We start from the raw sequence: 18,859 nt of genomic DNA on the forward strand, positions 1-18,859 counted from the left end.
TTCCCTTGAAAATGTCTATAAGCACGTTTTTGAACACAAGATTGGAATATGTCATGAGAACGCATTCAAATATGCATTTGCATTAATATTCTTGCCAGAAGCCATCTCACAGTCGTCATCAGACATACTGGAGCCCCTAGAAAGCTTTCTGTGGGATTGGAAGGCATCCAGCCAGGGGAAAGCACAGCCACCATGGGATTTCGATGGCCAGTTCCACAGGAAAACTATACATTAATGAATGGCAAGCACTCAAAGTGGTAGTTATGGTGAATAGCTTGCAATCAAATCATTGGCCAAGAACCATTAAGTACATAAAGTGTTTGATGAATGAAATTTTGAAAGAAGTCTATTTAAAAATAATCTATTGAAAGAACACAGGCTAATTGTACAGCAAGAATTGCCTGTGTCAAACAGTACTGCTAGCTGTAACGAAGATTGCTAGAATACGAGTTGCCCATCCAGCCTTAAAGAATATCCAACATGGTATGTACTTTATACTGCTAAATGACACTTTTAGGTATCATTAGAACAATCTGGTTTAATATTCCTGAATGGTAAATTACCAGAAGAAATCAAACAGCAGTGCTGGGTACCCTGCAATTCAGGGCTTGCACAATTATTTCCATTATTCGGAGAGATGGAAAGGGTTTATTTTCTACTTCAGTACTGATCTATAAACACCACTAGATCTACAGTTCAATTCTTTGTCCCAGAAAGCAGGGATCTTGCTCCTAAATATACCATTTGCACTCTCTGGACTTTTCATGCAAACCTTCCTTCTTTCGTTCCTTGACTTTGAGCTTGATTCCCCCCTTTAACTGTAAAGTGACATTCTGGCCAACCACTACTTGACAGTCCTTCCCAGTTCAAATTCAAATCCTGTAGGTGTTAAAAAGAATATGCCATTATCAACTCGTTCGGCAGAAGCAACGCTAGCTCTCTGGGCTTTTGGTACACTTAATGCTTTAAAGGAAGCTAATCTGGAAGATATTTAGGGCAGTTTGCAGTGTTAATGCATAAGAAGGTGTGGACACAGGTGTGCACAGGTGAGAGACTGCCTGAAGGGAAGGCGCAGCCATCAATGGTCTGCATGCACAGCATTCTGGCTCAGAAACTCTCCAAACACAGTCCTCCCCAACAGGAACAACTGGAAGAGACAGCCAAAATGATGAAAAATTGAAGGGATCAGCAAAAATCAGACCTAATCTAAACCCAACTAAAATGAACTCAGCATGGCTCCCGTGGCTCACTCAAAAGAAGGTCTTCTCTGAGAACTCATTTGCAAGAACTCTGTTCACCGTAAAATAGAATATAACTTCCTCTATTTGTGTGATTAGGAAACATTGGCAAATCTGACTGACAATATGAAGAGGTTTTTCAGGGGAAGTACTGAAGATGGCAACACTCCCTAGCAGACTGCATCACAGGAAACATAACATCTCCAGCCAGAAAGTGTCAGTGCTCCTAAATACTGGGCTTAAGACTTGGAAAGAATTAAGATTATTTTCTTAATTGATGCAGGGAATGAGAGCTGTGAGGAGTGCTTGTCTGAATTAAAAAAACAAATTACAGTTTTTACATAAGAAAACTTACAATTCTGTAATTTCTTTGAAACAGAGGGGGTGTGTTTCAGGAAACCTATTTTTAAAACTGGAATAAAGATGCATTGACTCTGCATCTTTAAAACAATCAGCATGAGGTCAGAAGGCTCAATGCTATGACCCTGTAATGATGGAAGCAGAGCATTCTATTGAGCGATTAAATGTAGCTGTTTGTACATGACTTCTTTGATTTTTAACATATGTAGCAACTTTTGCTGCAGGACATCAACACTTTTTAAAATTATTTTTCTGTGTCAGCATCAGATCCTTTCTAAAGAAATTCAAGGCCATATTTCATTTGATTAACATACTTAAACCTCAGCTATATCAACAAGACAACAGAGAAGCTGAATGTATTTTAGAGCTCAAAAGTATTAGCTGATGTGGGTGAAGAAGGTTTTTTGGCAGTAGCAGACAGCTGAGAAACATGTCAGATCGCTAATACTGAATATTCAACAATATTAGATTATTAAAAGTGACAGACGATTCAGCCACTAAAGCACACAGAATATTGCTTGCTGGTGTCTCTCTCTACTGTTGTTTGCATAGCCCTTAGAACAGTAACAAAATCTTGCCCAGCTCTGCAAATATTGTCCATGAATTTACAGCCCTGATGGGAGTCCAGAAGGGACCACAAGGTATTTTATTGCTGGGGAAAACAAAGCCAAGCAATAGCTCACAAACTGATTTGTGATTCTGTTTAATCCGGTTGCTGATTTGAATCGATCATTACTAATAAGGGGAAATATGGCCCAAGACCTCAGGGAATCAGCTAGGAGATGCTGTGGCTTCTCTTTCTGGTACCTGAGAGAGTCTTCTCCATTATCGAAGGATGACACTAACCCAAAGAATTGCTTTGCTCTCTTTTGGATGGATTTGTAAAAAAGAAAAACCCACTTATTTCTCTACATTCAACAGCTGAGAGAACAGAGACAATGAGCTTGTCACCTCTGCTATTACTTGTAACAGGCAAAGTTGCAGGGGGTATAATGACCATGCAAGTGAACTGACTTCATTATGGCATGTCTGCATGAAATCAGCATCCCCAGCAGGCTCCAGGAAGAGGAACCGTGTGTTTGGGTATCACTTGTTTTCCATTATGACCATTTCCGTCTTCTGTTAACATTCTTCTGAGATGAATCCTTATTATTCTAAAACCTTATTCCATATGACAGTATTTTTCATATAGTCAAAATATTCCAGAAACCATATCACTCCTGCATTTATCTCAGTCCTCTCTCTGCATAAAGGCTCTAATAGTTGACTTTCCTGGATAAGACAGCAACGGTTTGCCTCCTTTTCTTACAGCTAATGGTAATACTGTAATGTGCCAGAACAGTATCTGGGAACACTCATCAGATCAATAGCAACACCCACAGCAGAAGCAGCAGCAGCAGCTGGTGGCTGTGCTCCAAAGTGCCTAATGCTAAAAAAGGAAGATGAAGAAGCGTTTCAGTTAATGTGGTCACAATGCCTGATGTTTGCACGTGGTGGTTCAAGCGAAGGAACCAGTCGGGCTCAAATCTAAGGCAGGACTTGTGGGACTCATGTAGGCTACTCTTGGGCACCTAAGGGCAACTAGAGACCTCACTGCAGTACTTGGTTTTGTACTTTCTATCACGTGTCATCTCTTCTTCTTTTCAAAAGTGTCTGGCGGGACAGACGTTTAAATCAATTTGTTCATTGATCACATGTACCACAGCTTTCCATGAGGTTTTCCTCTGCACTAGTGCACCGTAACAGCATATTGCTCAGGTAACTAGTCTCAGTGGCAAACTGCCTCAGAAGACACGTAGGAAGTCAATTTGGGAAGCCAGGGTCATTTTCACACAGAAGCCAGTAGGCTTGTGACAGTCCAGATTTAAGTTACCGATATTCCAACAGCGTACCTCTACATTAATTCCACGTTGCTTGGGAAAGAAGCTGCTTAGAGAAGATGTCAAAGAGCAGCTTTTCTCTTTTGAATTCTTTTCATTATAATTCAACTAACATAGACAGGGAAATTTCATGCCTAGGATGGCTGTCTATGAAAAGCCTGTACAATACAGAGGCAACTCTTTCCGACAAATACAATTCAGAGAACCACATGTCATTCTAATACCTAGGCATGACGGATGACCTTTGCAGCTGGCTAGGAAAAAGTGACTGGCGAGTCAAACCGACCCTTCCTTGTTTTTACATGTATGGGTTGCTTTCCCTTTCTCAAAAAAACAAGAGATAGCAAACAGTAACTGGCCTATTGGGGTGTTCCGAGCCAGCAAGCTACAAAGTTAATGGACTGGTTTTTAGGGCATGGTGACCTGCAGGAATGAGCAGGAGTAACAATACGCTTCTTTTATAGACTCTGTATCTGGATGGAAATCACATGCCCCTATTATTACATAACTTCAGGAATACAAGGTGGTGCCTTGCCTCTGTCTGTTTAGGGCCACCACACTCCCCCTAGGATTGCATCTATCCTCTATTTTCTTTTCTCTTAGACTTACTCTTTGGTCACTCGCAAGCTCAAATCAGAGTGCTTTCTTCCCTCATTTCTAGATTTATGCAGAAAAATCAGCATATGTATTTGCCTTGATTTTTTTTCGCCATTAATATGTGACGATGCCCATAGCAAAAGTGAGCATAAGGAATTAGGAAGGTTGGACTCTCTGGGAAGGTATGAAGATGTGAATTGTCTCCTCAAAGGTCTATTCTTTTCAGTTGTATCCAGTACACGCAGGCTGGATCAGTACGTTTTTGCTAAAGCATCAGCTTGAGGGTTCTATTATAGAAACAAAAGGGCGTTATGTTTCAAGAAAAGATGATGGGCGCAAGGGGAACTCACCACCTTCTATGGTGCTGGCAACATTCAAGTTGTGTCCTGTGTGCTGTAGTCTACAGGCTGGGGTACCTCAGACCCATCAGAACAGAGTCTGTTGTTCTCTCTAAACACATTACCTTGCTGATCTGACTCTCCTCAATAATACAGAAAGGGTTCTTTCTGTTGAAGCTGTCAACTCTCTGAAGGTACCGAAGAAAGGTACTGAGGTGATCTTAGTAGAATAGCGGGTGAAAAGAGGGGCAGTTTATCCATCAGCCTCCCATAACAAACATTGCATAAAAGAGAATAAGTAGCAGGAAGAAGGTGAAGTCCTGGTTTTCTTCACCTCTTTCTCTAAGTTAGTTGCTGAAACCTGTGAGAGGTGCCTGCCACTATTCACATCTCAAAATCTCCTTCAGAAAAGCACTCTTAAAGAGGATTCTGTTCACTAGAGAATGTAACTGCTGCTTGTGACTGACAGGTTTTGCTCAGTCTCCAAACTCCAGCAGTCTGAGAAGCAATTCCAGATTGAAGGATCGTAGCATCGAGAAGGTAAGAGCTACAAAGACAAAAACTCTGATTCTCAGGGCTGTTGGTTGTTTGGTGAAAAATGCAAAAGATTGTATTTGACATAATCTTGCTTTACCCCCAAACTTATGAATAAGTGCTGTCAAAAAAGTGGCTGTCACCCAGATTAAGTTTAGTAAAGCCACACAAAGAAGTAAAACCAAAATAGATGATCCAAGGTCACCCTGTATTCTTTTCTCAACAGTTGAATTTCAGCTAGAGGAAAACACAAGGTCAAATTAACGTTTGCTACAAACAGATGTGTTCTCTTCGAAATAAATGCACCCACTTAATGCTCTCTGCCTGCATTAAGTCTGTTACTGGGTTTTTATGAGCTTTGGCAAGTGCAGTGAAATCTGTTAATATCTGAAGACGGGAGTGTTCAGGGAGTTGTCTGAAAGGCTTGCAAGACCAGATCTGATCATATCCACCCACGCTAATTAACACATTACATAAAAGTACAAGTTTTCTTCTTGCAAACATCAGAATTGCTTGCCCAGGCACTTTCACTGAAGTTCTAGAAGAACTATAGGGTCGGACTCTGTCATTTTTTCACCTCAACAGAACAATGAATGAGTAGGTAGGGTACAGTTTCCACTTTCAGGGCTCACTCCTTTTCTTCATCCTGCTAAAAACATGCCATCAGCAGGGATACAGATGGAAGGACCTTTTTAAAGTTGACCAAAACTGCATGAGGGAATGTGATTTTTTTTTTTTTCTCATCAAAAACAAAATACACAATCAAATAATGAACATGAGGAATCAGATTTACTTACAAAGGACTCCTCCTCTCCCTGACCCACCTCGCTACTTCTGAAAATTACTTTGTACAAACACCAGCCTCTGAAAACACCTGGAATGGAAAAATCTTCCTATTTAAATAGGGTCTTTTTACGTCGGGAGAACACATGTCCCAAAACGGCTAACATTTCTCGATCATTCCAATTTAAAACAGCAGTAATCTCCTGTATAAAAACTATAGTAAGGGGTCTTCTTCAGATTGGAGCAAGTAAAACTGGAAGAGCTTAGCTAATTTCATGTGAAACTTCTGTGATCTGCTTCTACAACTTCACCTAGATTCCTCCAGCAGGATAATAAATACATACCCTGATTTAAATTTACTCCAGACTCTTTGTATGACATCTGGCTTCAAGATGGTGGCACTGAAAAGTGCAGTAATGACATAGGAAAACAGAAGGGAAAAAAAATAATTGTGCAGTGGAAAGCACGAGGCAGTGGAGAGAGCAGGGAAAACCAAAATTAAAGTAAGTCAAAGGGCGGAAATTCCTTTGAGAAGGCCTTAGGCTTCAACAAAGCTTGTCCACATTTGCAGCACTTCAAGATTACCCAATACTAACCTTATGTGAAAAGGGACAGTAGACCTCAGCATTCCACAGAAGCCTTTCTATTAAAAATGTCTTCAAATGTATCCATCCAAATTTGCAAGTAACTCACTGGATGTAGAGCATTCTATCTTGCAACACTCACAAGAGAATAAAGTCTCTTACCCAACTCTTCCTTACTATCTGAAAAGCAAAGTCAATGTTTTCCTCATTATTTTGTGTTTGCTGCATACCTCTCCCCCACTGTGACTGCTATTTGACCTGCTGTCCGCTCAGAGACCCCGAGGGAAAGAGAGAGGGAGGTTTGTGTGTATGTGTGTGAGAGGAGTAAGATGAGGAGAGTCTCAGCTATGTTCTGACTTGTTTATGTTCATTAGAAAGAAATCAACAGCATTTAGTATGCAAGGCCACCTCTGAAGATAGGGAACATCTTTCATGCAGTGCAGGAAAAGAGCAGACTAAGGGACAGGATTTGTGGATGAGTGAGGAGTTAATTTCAATGTTTGTACTACTTTTTGCCTCACTTTTGCATTAGGATGTCATCAGTGAATAGAATCTCAGCACAAAGGCTTAATTTAAGGGGAACACCACCTCTTTCACCAGTTCTGTTTGCTCTTGCACCTACAAGCCTGGCGTGCCTGACTGTGATTAATGAGAAATTGGAAAGGATTAGACTGCATAAGGGGAGACAGGTATAGCCATCCCTTCCCCTCCCAAGTGTCTCTTGATATATATTGTACCTTCAACATTCCTGGCAGATCCTGGAAGGGTTCTCCCCTCATTGCATTTGTGTTTTCAATGAACTGTGTTTCTTCTCAAAAAATTGCCAAAAAATAAAGCTGAAAACATCTATTAAAATCACAGAGATCAAAGTTTCTTTTCATCCTCTCCAGAGACCCTCAGACATCTAGGAACTGAAAATAAAACTCCATTGTAAGAAACCTTTTCAAAGCTGGCACAGTGCTACAGCCTCTATGTTCTGCACTCGGAAGGGAAGCACTGACCCAGATAGGAGAGCTCCTCAAAATATCCGTGCAGGCAGAGGGGCTTGCATCAGTGGCACTTTTGGCAGTATCTTCCTCCTGAACTGCTCAAGAGAAGATCCATCTACTGATCTGCAGTAAGGTTCAGCCCTTCAGATTTCAACATTCACATCATTGCGTCTAAGTAGTTGGCCTCCATTCTACACGGCAGAACCAAAGGAATCTCTCAACTACAGCTCACAACTTTTCTGCTGTAATACAGATCTATTCTAGGAAATTATATATTTGGGTTTATGGGTTTTTTCACATTCTGAATTTTTGTGTAGAACCTCTTGGTTTATGAATAAATACTACTTTTCCTTTCTATGGCATGTTCCATTTGAATTTGCTGAGCTTTCAACAAACATTTAGGTAGTCAGACTTACAACTTTTGAGGTAGTGAAACACTAGAAATATCTGCTTTTCGGGTCAGGGTGCACCTTGAAATTATACATCTTGTCCCAGGTCACACAGGACGTCTATGGAAAAGCTTGAAATTCAAGTCAGTAGCCCTAAATTGACTCCGTTCCTTTAACCACACAGCCTTCCTTGAGGCGCTTCATTCAGGTGTTCTCCAGTTAGGCTTGCTACTTTCCTGTATTGCAATTAATATTAATTCCTCTTTCAGCAGTGTTCCAATATGTTTCAACTACATTACTATGCCTAGTGCTGCAGGCTGCATCTGGCATAGGAATGCAGTGTTGCTCTTACTAGGCTGTCAAAGAGAATACATCATTACAAAAATAAATAATGTCTAGCTGCTTCTGGCATTTCAGTCCAAGCAGTATTTATCACTTTCGGCTGATCAGTGCCTGATTCAATGCCCCTAAAAAACAATGGGTATATTCCCAGTTCAATTCAATGTGCATTTAATCAGGTCTTTGCTAGCTGTGCTTCCAAACTTCACATTTCATGAGCATTAAAGTACTGTCTCTTCTATTAGCATGATTCCACTTATTTCATTCTGCAGATTGATACAATGGATCTTCCTCTGCATGGATTATGTCAGTGAATGCATGTTTGTACAAGCAGGCTCTAGTTTTAGTTCTAGATTTAGTTCACCCCTAGTGTGATGCTGCCTGCATGCCTGGCAATGTGGGATTAATGCTAAAAATATATATATTTTATCATAAATGAACAAAAATATTCAGAAAGACAATTAGATTTCATATATGAGTTCAGTGACAGAAAACAATCTTTCACTATTCAAACTGTCTGCTCCTCTGACTGAGCATTCCCCTCCAGCCTTCACAGGCAGCCTTCACAGGTGAAGTAAGACAGCTTTCTTTGGCCCAGCACAGTCCTTCCAGACAGAAGTCCTGGGTGGCCTTCAACAAAGAAAACATTGCTCCGCAGTTAGCTCCTTCCCTGATGTGAGTTGGGAACAGCTTCATCAACGGATGTGAAGTGAAGGAAGGAAAGGAAGCTTCCGTTAAATGTCCACAACTTTTTGTTCTTCAATGTATTTTTTAAGTTCCCCATTCAAAAAGCTGAAATGAAACCAGTAGCAGTTTGTAATTGCAGTTCCTCTGAAGCGAGAGGATAAAGTATGGGGTGTGATGTGCTGCCTCTCAGCTGAGACAGCCTACAGACACTTTAGAAACAAAAATTACATCTTAAACCTATGAGTAGATTTAACAATTGAACTCTAAAGAATTAAACCACATATAAACATTTCACACTTTTTGTTTTTCTTTCCAAGGGTCCATAGTGTAGTCATTCAATCCTGTGCAAAGGTCATGTTACTATGGATATGACCTGCAAGAAATGTGTTGCCTCAGAGCAGCACAAGTCACATGAGCGGGCTAAAAGCCAAGACTGCTGGATTCACAGTCTTGTCAGGATTTTCATGCTTGTGTTGCTTTCACTGGAGAACAGTCCTTGCACCTTCTAGTCTATGTTCGTCCTTTAAAAGTGTTCATGCAGGTGTAGCTCCCAGAAAACTTGTGGATTTCTTCAAGTGCTGCCTGAGGGAGAATGCTGCAGGAGAAGCAGAAAGAAAATCAGCAGACCAAACAAACATCTTAGTCTATTCTAATAAGAGGATGTGTAAATATGCGTTTATGTACACACATACATACACGTATTCTCAAAAATCAGCTAGTGAGAGCACACAGACAAAACAAGTGTCAGTATCCTGCTGTGAGTAGGCCTAAAAGGAGAAAGTTATATCAAGTCACTCTTTCTCTACAGAAATATTTATCCAAAAAGGCCTGTAAAAACTGTAACTTGGACAATACCATCATGTTTTAGTCCTCCCAAATGTTGTGCAGAATCTTGCACTGCGAAATACACAAATTTAAACTGAGTTCGTTGGTTAACTTGGCATCTATTTGTGCTAGGCACATGGCCTCCTTATCATAAGGTATGGATATAGATCTAATTTCTTGACAGCTACTGTAATGGAAAATAAATTATTAATTCTTACAATACAGGAGAAGGAGAACAGCCCTTTTTCAGTCTGCAGAATTTCTGGGAACTTTTCAGTATCCCAAATTTTACATTCAGAGCAAAGCATTTATTGTGAATTATTTGTTCTTGTTTGAAAAGCAATATTGTAATTATTTTCCACAGAAATCTCATGGCCTTGTTTATGTTCCTGACTGAAGCAGGTTTTCCAAAGGCTTTAGTTCAAACTCTCATGGAAACACAATTTTAAATGTATTTTCAGTTGTTTCAGGATATGAAGTTATGGCTTACTTTCCTTAGCGACATTAAAATTCCTGTCCTAATCATACACAAAAATATTTAATAGTTTAACTGCTTTAACACAAGCAATGCTCTCTAAATACAGCTATGAGGTACATACCAAATTGTACAGAAATCCTTTACATTATAAAGCCTGGAGTCCAAAGAGTGGCTTACTACATCAAAATCAACTACACGCACATGTTAGTTGTTAAGAAATTTCCTAGAGACAAATACCAGTTGGGACCTCAGGAATGCAAATTTTGGGAGTGAAACTGGTTTCATAAAGGGGTTATACCCAGGGAAAAGATCTACAAAGGGGATCTCAGAAAGCTTTCTCCCTTTTGCTTCTATGACTGTCTTCCATGGGAAGGGATGAACCAATCTGAACCTAGATATTGGGTTACAGTCAACCTGCGGCTTGCCTTGGTGGACAGACACAGAGGACTGTAAGCCAGTCTGGCCTAACTGGCTAGGCTATTGCTGGGCAAAGGAAATATTTACCTCTTTAGGATGACAAGAACATGCATTGTCCACGGAAGGAGCAGGAAGGCTTGATTCATCTGAACGGCTTCTACTGTCCTCCTAGCCACTGTCTCTGGCTTGAGAGGAGGAAAAAGATTAGGGAACCTGAATAAATAAAGTAAAAAATAAAATAATTATTTGTTAACCAAACTCCTTCTTTAAGATATAACTGGCCAAGTCCTGTTATTTACTAAGCTATCACTGGTTACTGGCATTCAAACATGTGCCAAAGCAGGCCGGGAGGAGCAGAAAGTTCCTGTTCCAGCCAGAAAGCTGGAAAGCAGAAAGCCCCGTTCCAACCAGTACTACTGAGTTAGTTAAATGGTTAAGAGTGTACATGCTGGTCCCTTCAGGGTGAAGTGGCAGAGTGTACTCGGAACCTTGATTCAGGGATTTTCTTACATTGTATGCAAACCAATACCAAAATGCTGTTTGTTGAGCGTTGGTGTTTTTCCTCTTCCTCTCTGTTGCTCTTTGCTTGATTCAAATTCTGACAAGTAAAAGACAAATATTTTCCCCCATTGCTTTTAATAACAAACATAAGGCTTTTCCCAGCTCCAGCAACACTGCATATTTTCTTGACTAAGAGAGCACAAACTATATTAATAGGCTATTTTGTCCATTGTAAAAGCTTAATTTGGTCAGCCATCAGTCTTTGAATTCAGCTTGTTCTCTCAGATACAGGTAAAAAGGAGGTACTGATAGCCTTACTTCAGTAAGTGGCTGTCATTCCTTTCATTGGGAAATAATTAAGTATTTCAATGAATAAAGAAGGAATTTGTACTGTTCATTCTTAAGTAATTTGTAGACTGCTCCTTTTAAATGACCTCAATTTTCAGATTGCCTTCCCTCCCTCTCTGGTGGCTGCATATGGCCGAAATACAGTCAGAGAAAAATAGCTTTCAGTTTTCTGTATAGAAGCAAATGTCTCACTCCGGGCAGGCAGGCTATATGAATATGCCAGCAAACTGAGGGAACCAGTCTGATGAGTCCCAGGTGGCCTAGAGTGACCCTCTGTTCCCAGGCAGCCAAATGAGACATCAAATTCTCTTAACTAAATGAAGCATTAATTAGGAGTATATTCTGATGATTCATTTAAAATGAGATGCTTTATTCTAGTTCCCCTGGACTGACCTGATTCTCATGCCCTGAAACATCTCTGTGCTGGTGTGGAAGGGCAGGACTGTTGTGGCATTCACTCCAGGACAGTCTAGCAGCCCCAGGGTCAGGCTCTCCATAAAGGCGAAGGACGAGGCTTTGGAGGTGCAATAGTCAATGGCACCAGGGATGGCTGACAAGGCCAGGACAGAGTTCAGGCAAACAATGTGTCCATTCTGCAACTCCAGCATCCTTGGCAGGAATGCTTTGGTGGTCTGAAGAACAACAGAGTAAGAAAAAAAGAAAAAAGGTTTGCTCAGCAGAGATACAATAAAAACTGTAGTTACTGAAAAGAATAAGGTGACACAGCTACAACAAGCCACACTGTGTTGTTCATTATGCTAGGAAAGGAGCGGGAGAGTACCTTGCTGCTTTGCCATTTTCTGAAAGATTCTCAACAGACAAAGTTTGTGTAGAAACAAAACAAAATATTTTTCTAGCACGTAAGTAAGCTGTACCCACAGATAAAGGCCATGAACAGAACACTTTTTATGTTTAGAAGTTCTTGTAGAGGATAAAGTCTTCAACAAAGTGATGAAATCACAAGAAGCTCTTTTTTATTACTATTATCTAATTCAATATGGAATGAGTCTCACACTATTTTCCTTCCCAAAACAATGTAGTCTCCTGCTCCTCTGATGTTCCATGTGCATCACTGTACAGAAAACTATTCTCAGGGAGCTCAGCCTTTCTCAAAAGCTTTTACTGGAAACCACAGAATTGGGACACAAGAGCATCAGATACTGTGTCACTACTGGAAAAATCGTATTTTTTTAGACTACTTTCCTCTGGCCTTTGTCCCTCACATTGTTTTTTCTGTCTCCTTTTCATGTCAGACTGATTTTACCAAGCATCATTTAGAAAGACCTAGCAGCAGCCAAGTGTTTACCGGCTGTAATCTGTCACTCTCATTCCCAATTCTAAATACATGTGGCACAAGAGCTTATCTTACCCAGAACTGTCCCAGGGTGTTTATATGTTGTGATTTGAGCAGTGCATCATCATCGCTGTCCATCAGGCTCTTACCATGGACCACAGCAGCATTGTTCACCAGGATAGTGATATCACCCACCTGCAAAAAAAGCAAATGACTTGTTACAACTAATATCTCTCTTCACGAATCAGCAGTCACCATTATATCTAAAAGTCTATTATTGCCTAAATACAGTATTATTTTCATAGCTTTTGACATTCTTGCCTATAGGCCATCTAATCCTTCTGGATCACTTAAAACAGGTAGCTAGACTTTGTACAGCATAATCTGGATGGTCGCCTTTGTTTTTCCCAATTTGCCAATATATTTTTTTTTCCTCAGTCTCGTTACTACATTCTGCCCACAAACAGTGTTTCCTCAGACACTAACCTTTTCCCGTACAGCTTTGGCTTGCTGATAGACCTCCTCTCGATTTCCTACATCACAAATGAAATAATGGCATTCTGTCCCCATCATCCTGATTTCCTCTGTGGTCTCCTTCAGGCACTTCTCAGTTCGACCCCACAGGATGATCTGCAGCAAGAATCTTTTGTTAGAGTCAAACTACTTCTGCTTCAAATATAAAATAATTAAAACATGCTTCTAACTTCAACAATTTCATGAATATATTCGATGCGTTTTCACTGCCAGCCCTGTTGCACTGTTTCATTTAAGACTAACAATGATTTTCTGTTACATTGGGATGGGACTTGAGTACCATGGTGGTAGCTCTGTCCCACTGCTGATAATCTATTTATTTACAGGTTCTTTACAGGCAACACAATAGCTAACACAAAAAATCAGATCTTTAGCCTAACATCACACATATACAAAACACTTGGCAAATTTTCTGTATTGTGAAATTTCAAATCTATCCCTGCTTTTGCTACATACATGCAGAGAAAGATAAATTTATTCTACCTTCCTGTATATCTGGTATGTTATCTGCTTCTTGTTCTACATTTGGAGACAGTATCTGCTCTGCAGTAAAACATATTTTTTCAGCATATCATATGCAACTATTTGCAATGCTGTTTGCAGGCTGGTGTCCTAGGTGCATTTCAAACAAGAGGTTCATCCTAATATATAGATTAAATTCATGCTTGAAATTTCTCAGTGTGAGAAATTTCAAGCATGAATTTAATATATTCATTATACCCATAACATTTTGCAACTAATATATGTGAGATTTCACTTGCCATTCCCATTTAACACAGTAAAAATGATACAATACTTCTTGTACAAAGGAAAATTCTGAATATCCGTGGAAACAAAACATTAAAATCACTTAGCATGGATTTGATATACAATGAACACATAACCAGCGCAACCTTATCTGTATTTCTGCACCATCATGGAAGTCAGAAATAGAAGTAACTTGAAAAGTTACCAGGTTCCCCACTTTCCTTGTGGGGCTTCATACCAGTATGATATGATTTTTCCTAGTGAGACAACAATATTAGTCTCAAGTATGAGATAGCACTTCCACCACTGTCTTTCAAACATCAATCTACAGCTAAATAGATTTACCTAGAATATTTTTTTCCAAGTATATAACCTTATTTTCTATTCCTTTTTAAGGCTACTGGACGAAATATAATCTCATCTCCCTGTTACCTAAGACATCTATATATGAATCTATCTGTCCTTTCTGCTCTTCAAGCTAAGTCTTCTAAGCATTCATCATGTTATGAATGGCGAGTCACTTGTCGTTCTGCAAAAAATAAATTACTGGAGTAGGTTACCGACATCAGCTGACTGCTCTGTGAGTCACACAGCAGATCCAAAAGAGAAAGAAAAGGTTGCTACTGCTTGCAATTGCAATTGTGAGCATTAATAATGCAAAACTACTATTTAGTACTACAAAACAAATGAGGACATTTGCATAGTTCAGTGCAGCTTTATGCTGATCAGGGGACTGGAAAAATGGGCTTTGAAAATGGAAACAGCTTTGTTGCTCTCAGAATGGTGCTGTTTCCAAGCAGTGCCCTTACCACCTGTGATCCAGGATTACAGTTGCTTCCCATGCCACTGTGTATTGAGTATGAATCTGACTGATAAACTGATTTTTTTAATGGTTAAAAAAAGCACACTTAAACTTTAAAGATCCAATAATATTTGAGTTTTCAAAAAGTTGAAAGAACAGGGAAAAAAGTCTAAATTCTATCACTCAATTAACTTTGTAACAACAAATTAAACACAAAAATTTAGGACCCACAACAAATCTCTTGCAGAGAGCTTTAACATGCTTATTTTTAAGGACTGGTTAAGCTTATCTCATAACTGGTACTAAAACTAATCTCTGGCAGGGTCAAAGAGCTCTTCCAGAGCAACTAAGCAAGGCTAAAATGCAGAAGTACTTGGGTCCTCAACCATTTCCTAAATGAATTAAATTTACAATTAATCCCATTTATAAATCATTGGCACATCTGTGAACATAAACACACACAGACTGGCAGACCTATATTCTCAAAATCACCACAGGACTAACGGGTTGGTTAACCAGAAACTTCAGAGCATGTATAAATAAGCCAGAGACATTTCATAGGAAATCTTCTCTCAGGGGAAGTAATTGTCAAGGAAAAAGTTGTGACCAGGCTTAAAAACTGTAAGAAAGCATACAACTAAAAATGTGGCTTGTGTATTGGCCCATCTTCCAAAGTTTCAGCATATCACCCTTGGCCACCAGGCTTTAACATCTACACAAAGGCTGTAAAACTGGTGGATATGTACTCACTCTGAACTCAGAGCGAGACTGGGTGATATTTCTTATGCCTACTCTGCAGACTTGAAGGGAAATCAAGAACATGGGAGAAATTTCACAAGCTTTCAGGAAATATTTACAAAATACTGTTCAACTGTAAGCATACACACTTACTTGCTCTCTCTTTCACAACCTACATCTCTGTGGAAAGCGGAGAAAAAAACACTAGAAAACATCAACCATAAGCATCAAGTTTGATGCCCACAGAGCTTACATCAGTGTGAACTTCAACCTCTTAGCAGGACTGGATCAGTCAAATGCAGACACTAAGAAGTCAGCTGAGAAGTTGAAGGGTGATGGAAAGTAGGAGAGGAAGAGGAGAGAAAGAGAAATAAGATGTTAGATGAGGGGAGTAAGGCAAGAAACTGATCTCACATACCTAGCACTCCAGGGCTTCACACTGCTATTGCAAAATAAAAAGTAGATCCCTCACTCTTCACTTTAATCTGTTTCAAACATCCATACAGCCTCCTATTCCCAAGAGTTGCCACTGATGCATTGAATGTCAGGAAACATACATGGAAGAACAGTTAAGCAAAGGATGACCTGTCAAAGGAACATCTGTCTGTGATGCAATTCTTGGACATAACATTTTTTATGCCCTAACAATTACTTTGGGACCTTTAATATCCTACAGGCAAGTCTTGCAAGGTGACCCTGTTATAATCTGGGCCATCTGGGGAAGACAGAAATTGCTGGTTATCCTGCTGACAGCATTAACTTCAGAACTGATTTTTTTCCATGGAAGTTTTCGTGTCCTTGATACTGTTCACACTCAGGTGAAGGCTTCAGCCTGCGTAAGAGAAAAGCAGTAAATAAAAGACCATTCTTTCGTGAGAGGTGAAAGTTCCCTAACAACACAGTGGGAAGTGAAGTTTCCTGCCATCATTTCTGCTACTTTTTACAGACGGATAAAACTCAAAACTCAATACAACATGCTTTTGGTCCAAATTCAAACTTGACTGCTCCTACAAGATCATATGAGACTTTCAATTTCTCTCGTACATCTGGCCAAATTAAATTGGCACAGGCTTCCCTCTAGTCTCCTAGGATATCAGATCTTACAAAGAGACAGGACTTTTAGTTGCTGCATGAGCCTCATAGCTGAGGCTTCTGTTGCTCCTGAACTCTACCTTCAGAGGGCTTTGGCTTAGTGTTTCTGTGTAGGCAATACTGCTCTCTTCTCACTTGCAGCCATTTCACCAATGTTTTTCTAGGTCCTTACTCTATTAAATCACCTCCTGAGATTTTCTACAAACCTACTCATCAGTCCTCTGCTCTCCCACATTCACCTCCTTCTGCAAAATCTGCAATTTGACAATTTGCTGCTTGGCACTCATAAGGTTGTGTTATCTGTAACATTCTCACTAAGCCGTTCAGCTAGACACGTCCAGAGTCAGGGACAATCTGCATGTTCTCAATGCTCCTGAACAAAAACTTTTGCTTGCTGTTGAACTGATGAATGATTGTGGGCCTGGGCCTGTGCTTTGCTGATGCCCTGTGAGCTCTGGTTAGCCTAAGGCTGTGCAGTGGGCACTTCACTTTCCTTTATACGCAAGCATGTAAGGAAGTCTCATTTTATTCTTTGCTCAGTCAACATCAAGAAAGGCATCATGTAGCTTTATCCTGCCTCAGTTAGGATGGGCTCTGCATTTGTGAGGAGTCTAGATTTGCAGTTTAGGAAACAGCCCATTTTATTAGGAAGCACAATTTTCAAAATGTAGACATGGGTCTTAGAGTCTGGTCTGTGCCCCCTTTCCTTTTTAAGTTTAATTCTAAATTGGCAATAAGTGTGTCCCAACTGGAGACAGTCCTGGAGAGAATGACTCTTACAGGCACAGAAGTTCCTGTCTGGGACAGAGGAAAATGCAGAGGAATAAAGGAGAAAAGAGACACGGCATTCCTTATTACACAGCCTGTCAGGATGTTGCACAGCCACTCATTCACGGTAATTTAATGGTGGATAGAGGAATATTTAATTTGCATTTTGGAGAAGTTCTTGGACAGACAGTTTTCCGTCCTGGAAAGAATCCAGCCCCTATTTCTTCTCCCTCTTCATCTCTCATCATCCTCTCCTGCCTGCTCCTCCCTACTGAACTAGACACGCTCTCCTTTCAAAAAGTTACTGACCAGAAAATTGTGGAGGGCAACAGCCCAGCGCGCAGTTAATCCCCGCTCCGGGAGGCTCCCGGCCCTGCGTTACCTCTGGGTGACCCCGGTGGCTGGCAGTCGGGGAGGCAGGTGGAATGGCAAAGCGATCGCTTATGCTCCCGGCTGATGAGAGCCTGGGCAGCAGGAGAGGAGTCTTCCTACCACTGCACGTACGAAAGAACAGATTTATGATGTTAAAGGAACTTAACAAGCCCTCCTCTTAATTAACTTTAAAGTAGGTAAGGGCTGTGACATCACATCTTAGTGCAGATTTTCCCAGGATTTATTCACGAGCAGATTTTTGCAAAACAAACCTTATCTCTAGATCTTCTCCCCTCTGGCAAGTCACAGAACTCCTTATCTGGCCTTAGGAAAATCATTTCAGCTAGAGTGGCAGGCTCAGTAGACACCGCATCCTCTGCTCCCAGAGGACTCCTTTAACTCTGGACTTAATCTGCTAATGAGACATGCCCTGAGGTCGGAGGGGAGTCAAAAGGAAGGTTTTAGCTGCTGTTGTACTAAGGCAAGACTTTCTAATGAGGCCTGCGCTGGCTACTTGCCAAAAGCCCCAAACCTGACTGCAGGTTTAAATCCTGATTTTCACTGTAACACGTGTGAGTAAGAGTTATGCTTTTGACCACCACAAAATCAGATAAAGCCACTAATTTATATAAACTGGTCTAGATTGAAGCTGCTGTCAACCACAGCCTATACACATGATCTATGCTTCCAGAGCCTTAAGTATATTATTGGTGCAGGAGACGAAGTTAGAGCTAATTTTACATCATTTACAATGCTGTTTAACTTGTTTGGTCCAATTTTATTGCTAGCACAATTTAAGAACGGCAGCAAAGGGATGTTGCCCTTTTACATTGTCAATTAATTCGGCACTGTATCTTCAGCAAACCCGCTGTGCTAGACTTTTATCGCTCCAGTGAACTAGACCAGTATTGGAAAGGTGTCCCACAATAAAAGCATTTCTGAGACCTAACACGTGCCATTTCTTGACACTCCCCTTGGATCACCTGAGTCGTGTTTTTGTACAAAACTGTTCACTTGTAGACTTTTCCAGCACATCAATGTGCATAGTGATCAGCAGATACAACTTCCATTCCAAAAGTTTCTGCAGTTTACGATTCATGAAGCAATTCTCTGTATCAGTTTGAAGACACTGAAAGACTACAGTGCTGCAGAGACACACAAAAGTGCCCTTCCTGCCTGATCTCATTATTGCTGCCTCCGCAAATCAACCACAACTCCTCACCAC

General features: G+C 40.4%; 1 protein-coding gene across 5 annotated transcripts in view; it reads right to left on the reverse strand.

Moving 5' to 3' along the window:
- Positions 1-1,612: 1,612 nt before the first annotated feature.
- The window catches only part of DHRS3 (dehydrogenase/reductase 3), an 87,533-nt gene continuing 70,286 nt past the window's right edge, over positions 1,613-18,859 (reverse strand). For 4 of the 5 annotated variants that reach the window (XM_075437617.1, XM_075437616.1, XM_075437615.1 and 1 more), the window contains 5 exons: positions 13,068-13,211; positions 12,657-12,776; positions 11,681-11,919; positions 10,526-10,651; positions 1,613-9,313 (listed from right to left, as the gene is read on the reverse strand). In XM_075437617.1, the coding sequence (XP_075293732.1) occupies positions 9,229-9,313; positions 10,526-10,651; positions 11,681-11,919; positions 12,657-12,776; positions 13,068-13,211 (714 nt within the window). In that variant the 3' untranslated portion in view covers positions 1,613-9,228. Of the gene's footprint in view, positions 9,314-10,525; positions 10,652-11,680; positions 11,920-12,656; positions 12,777-13,067; positions 13,212-15,820; positions 16,019-18,859 lie in introns of those variants that run through there. The other variant, XM_075437618.1, reaches the window with a different exon arrangement.

Source organism: Opisthocomus hoazin, chromosome 16, assembly GCF_030867145.1.
Source record: "Opisthocomus hoazin isolate bOpiHoa1 chromosome 16, bOpiHoa1.hap1, whole genome shotgun sequence".
NCBI lineage: Eukaryota > Metazoa > Chordata > Aves > Opisthocomiformes > Opisthocomidae > Opisthocomus > Opisthocomus hoazin.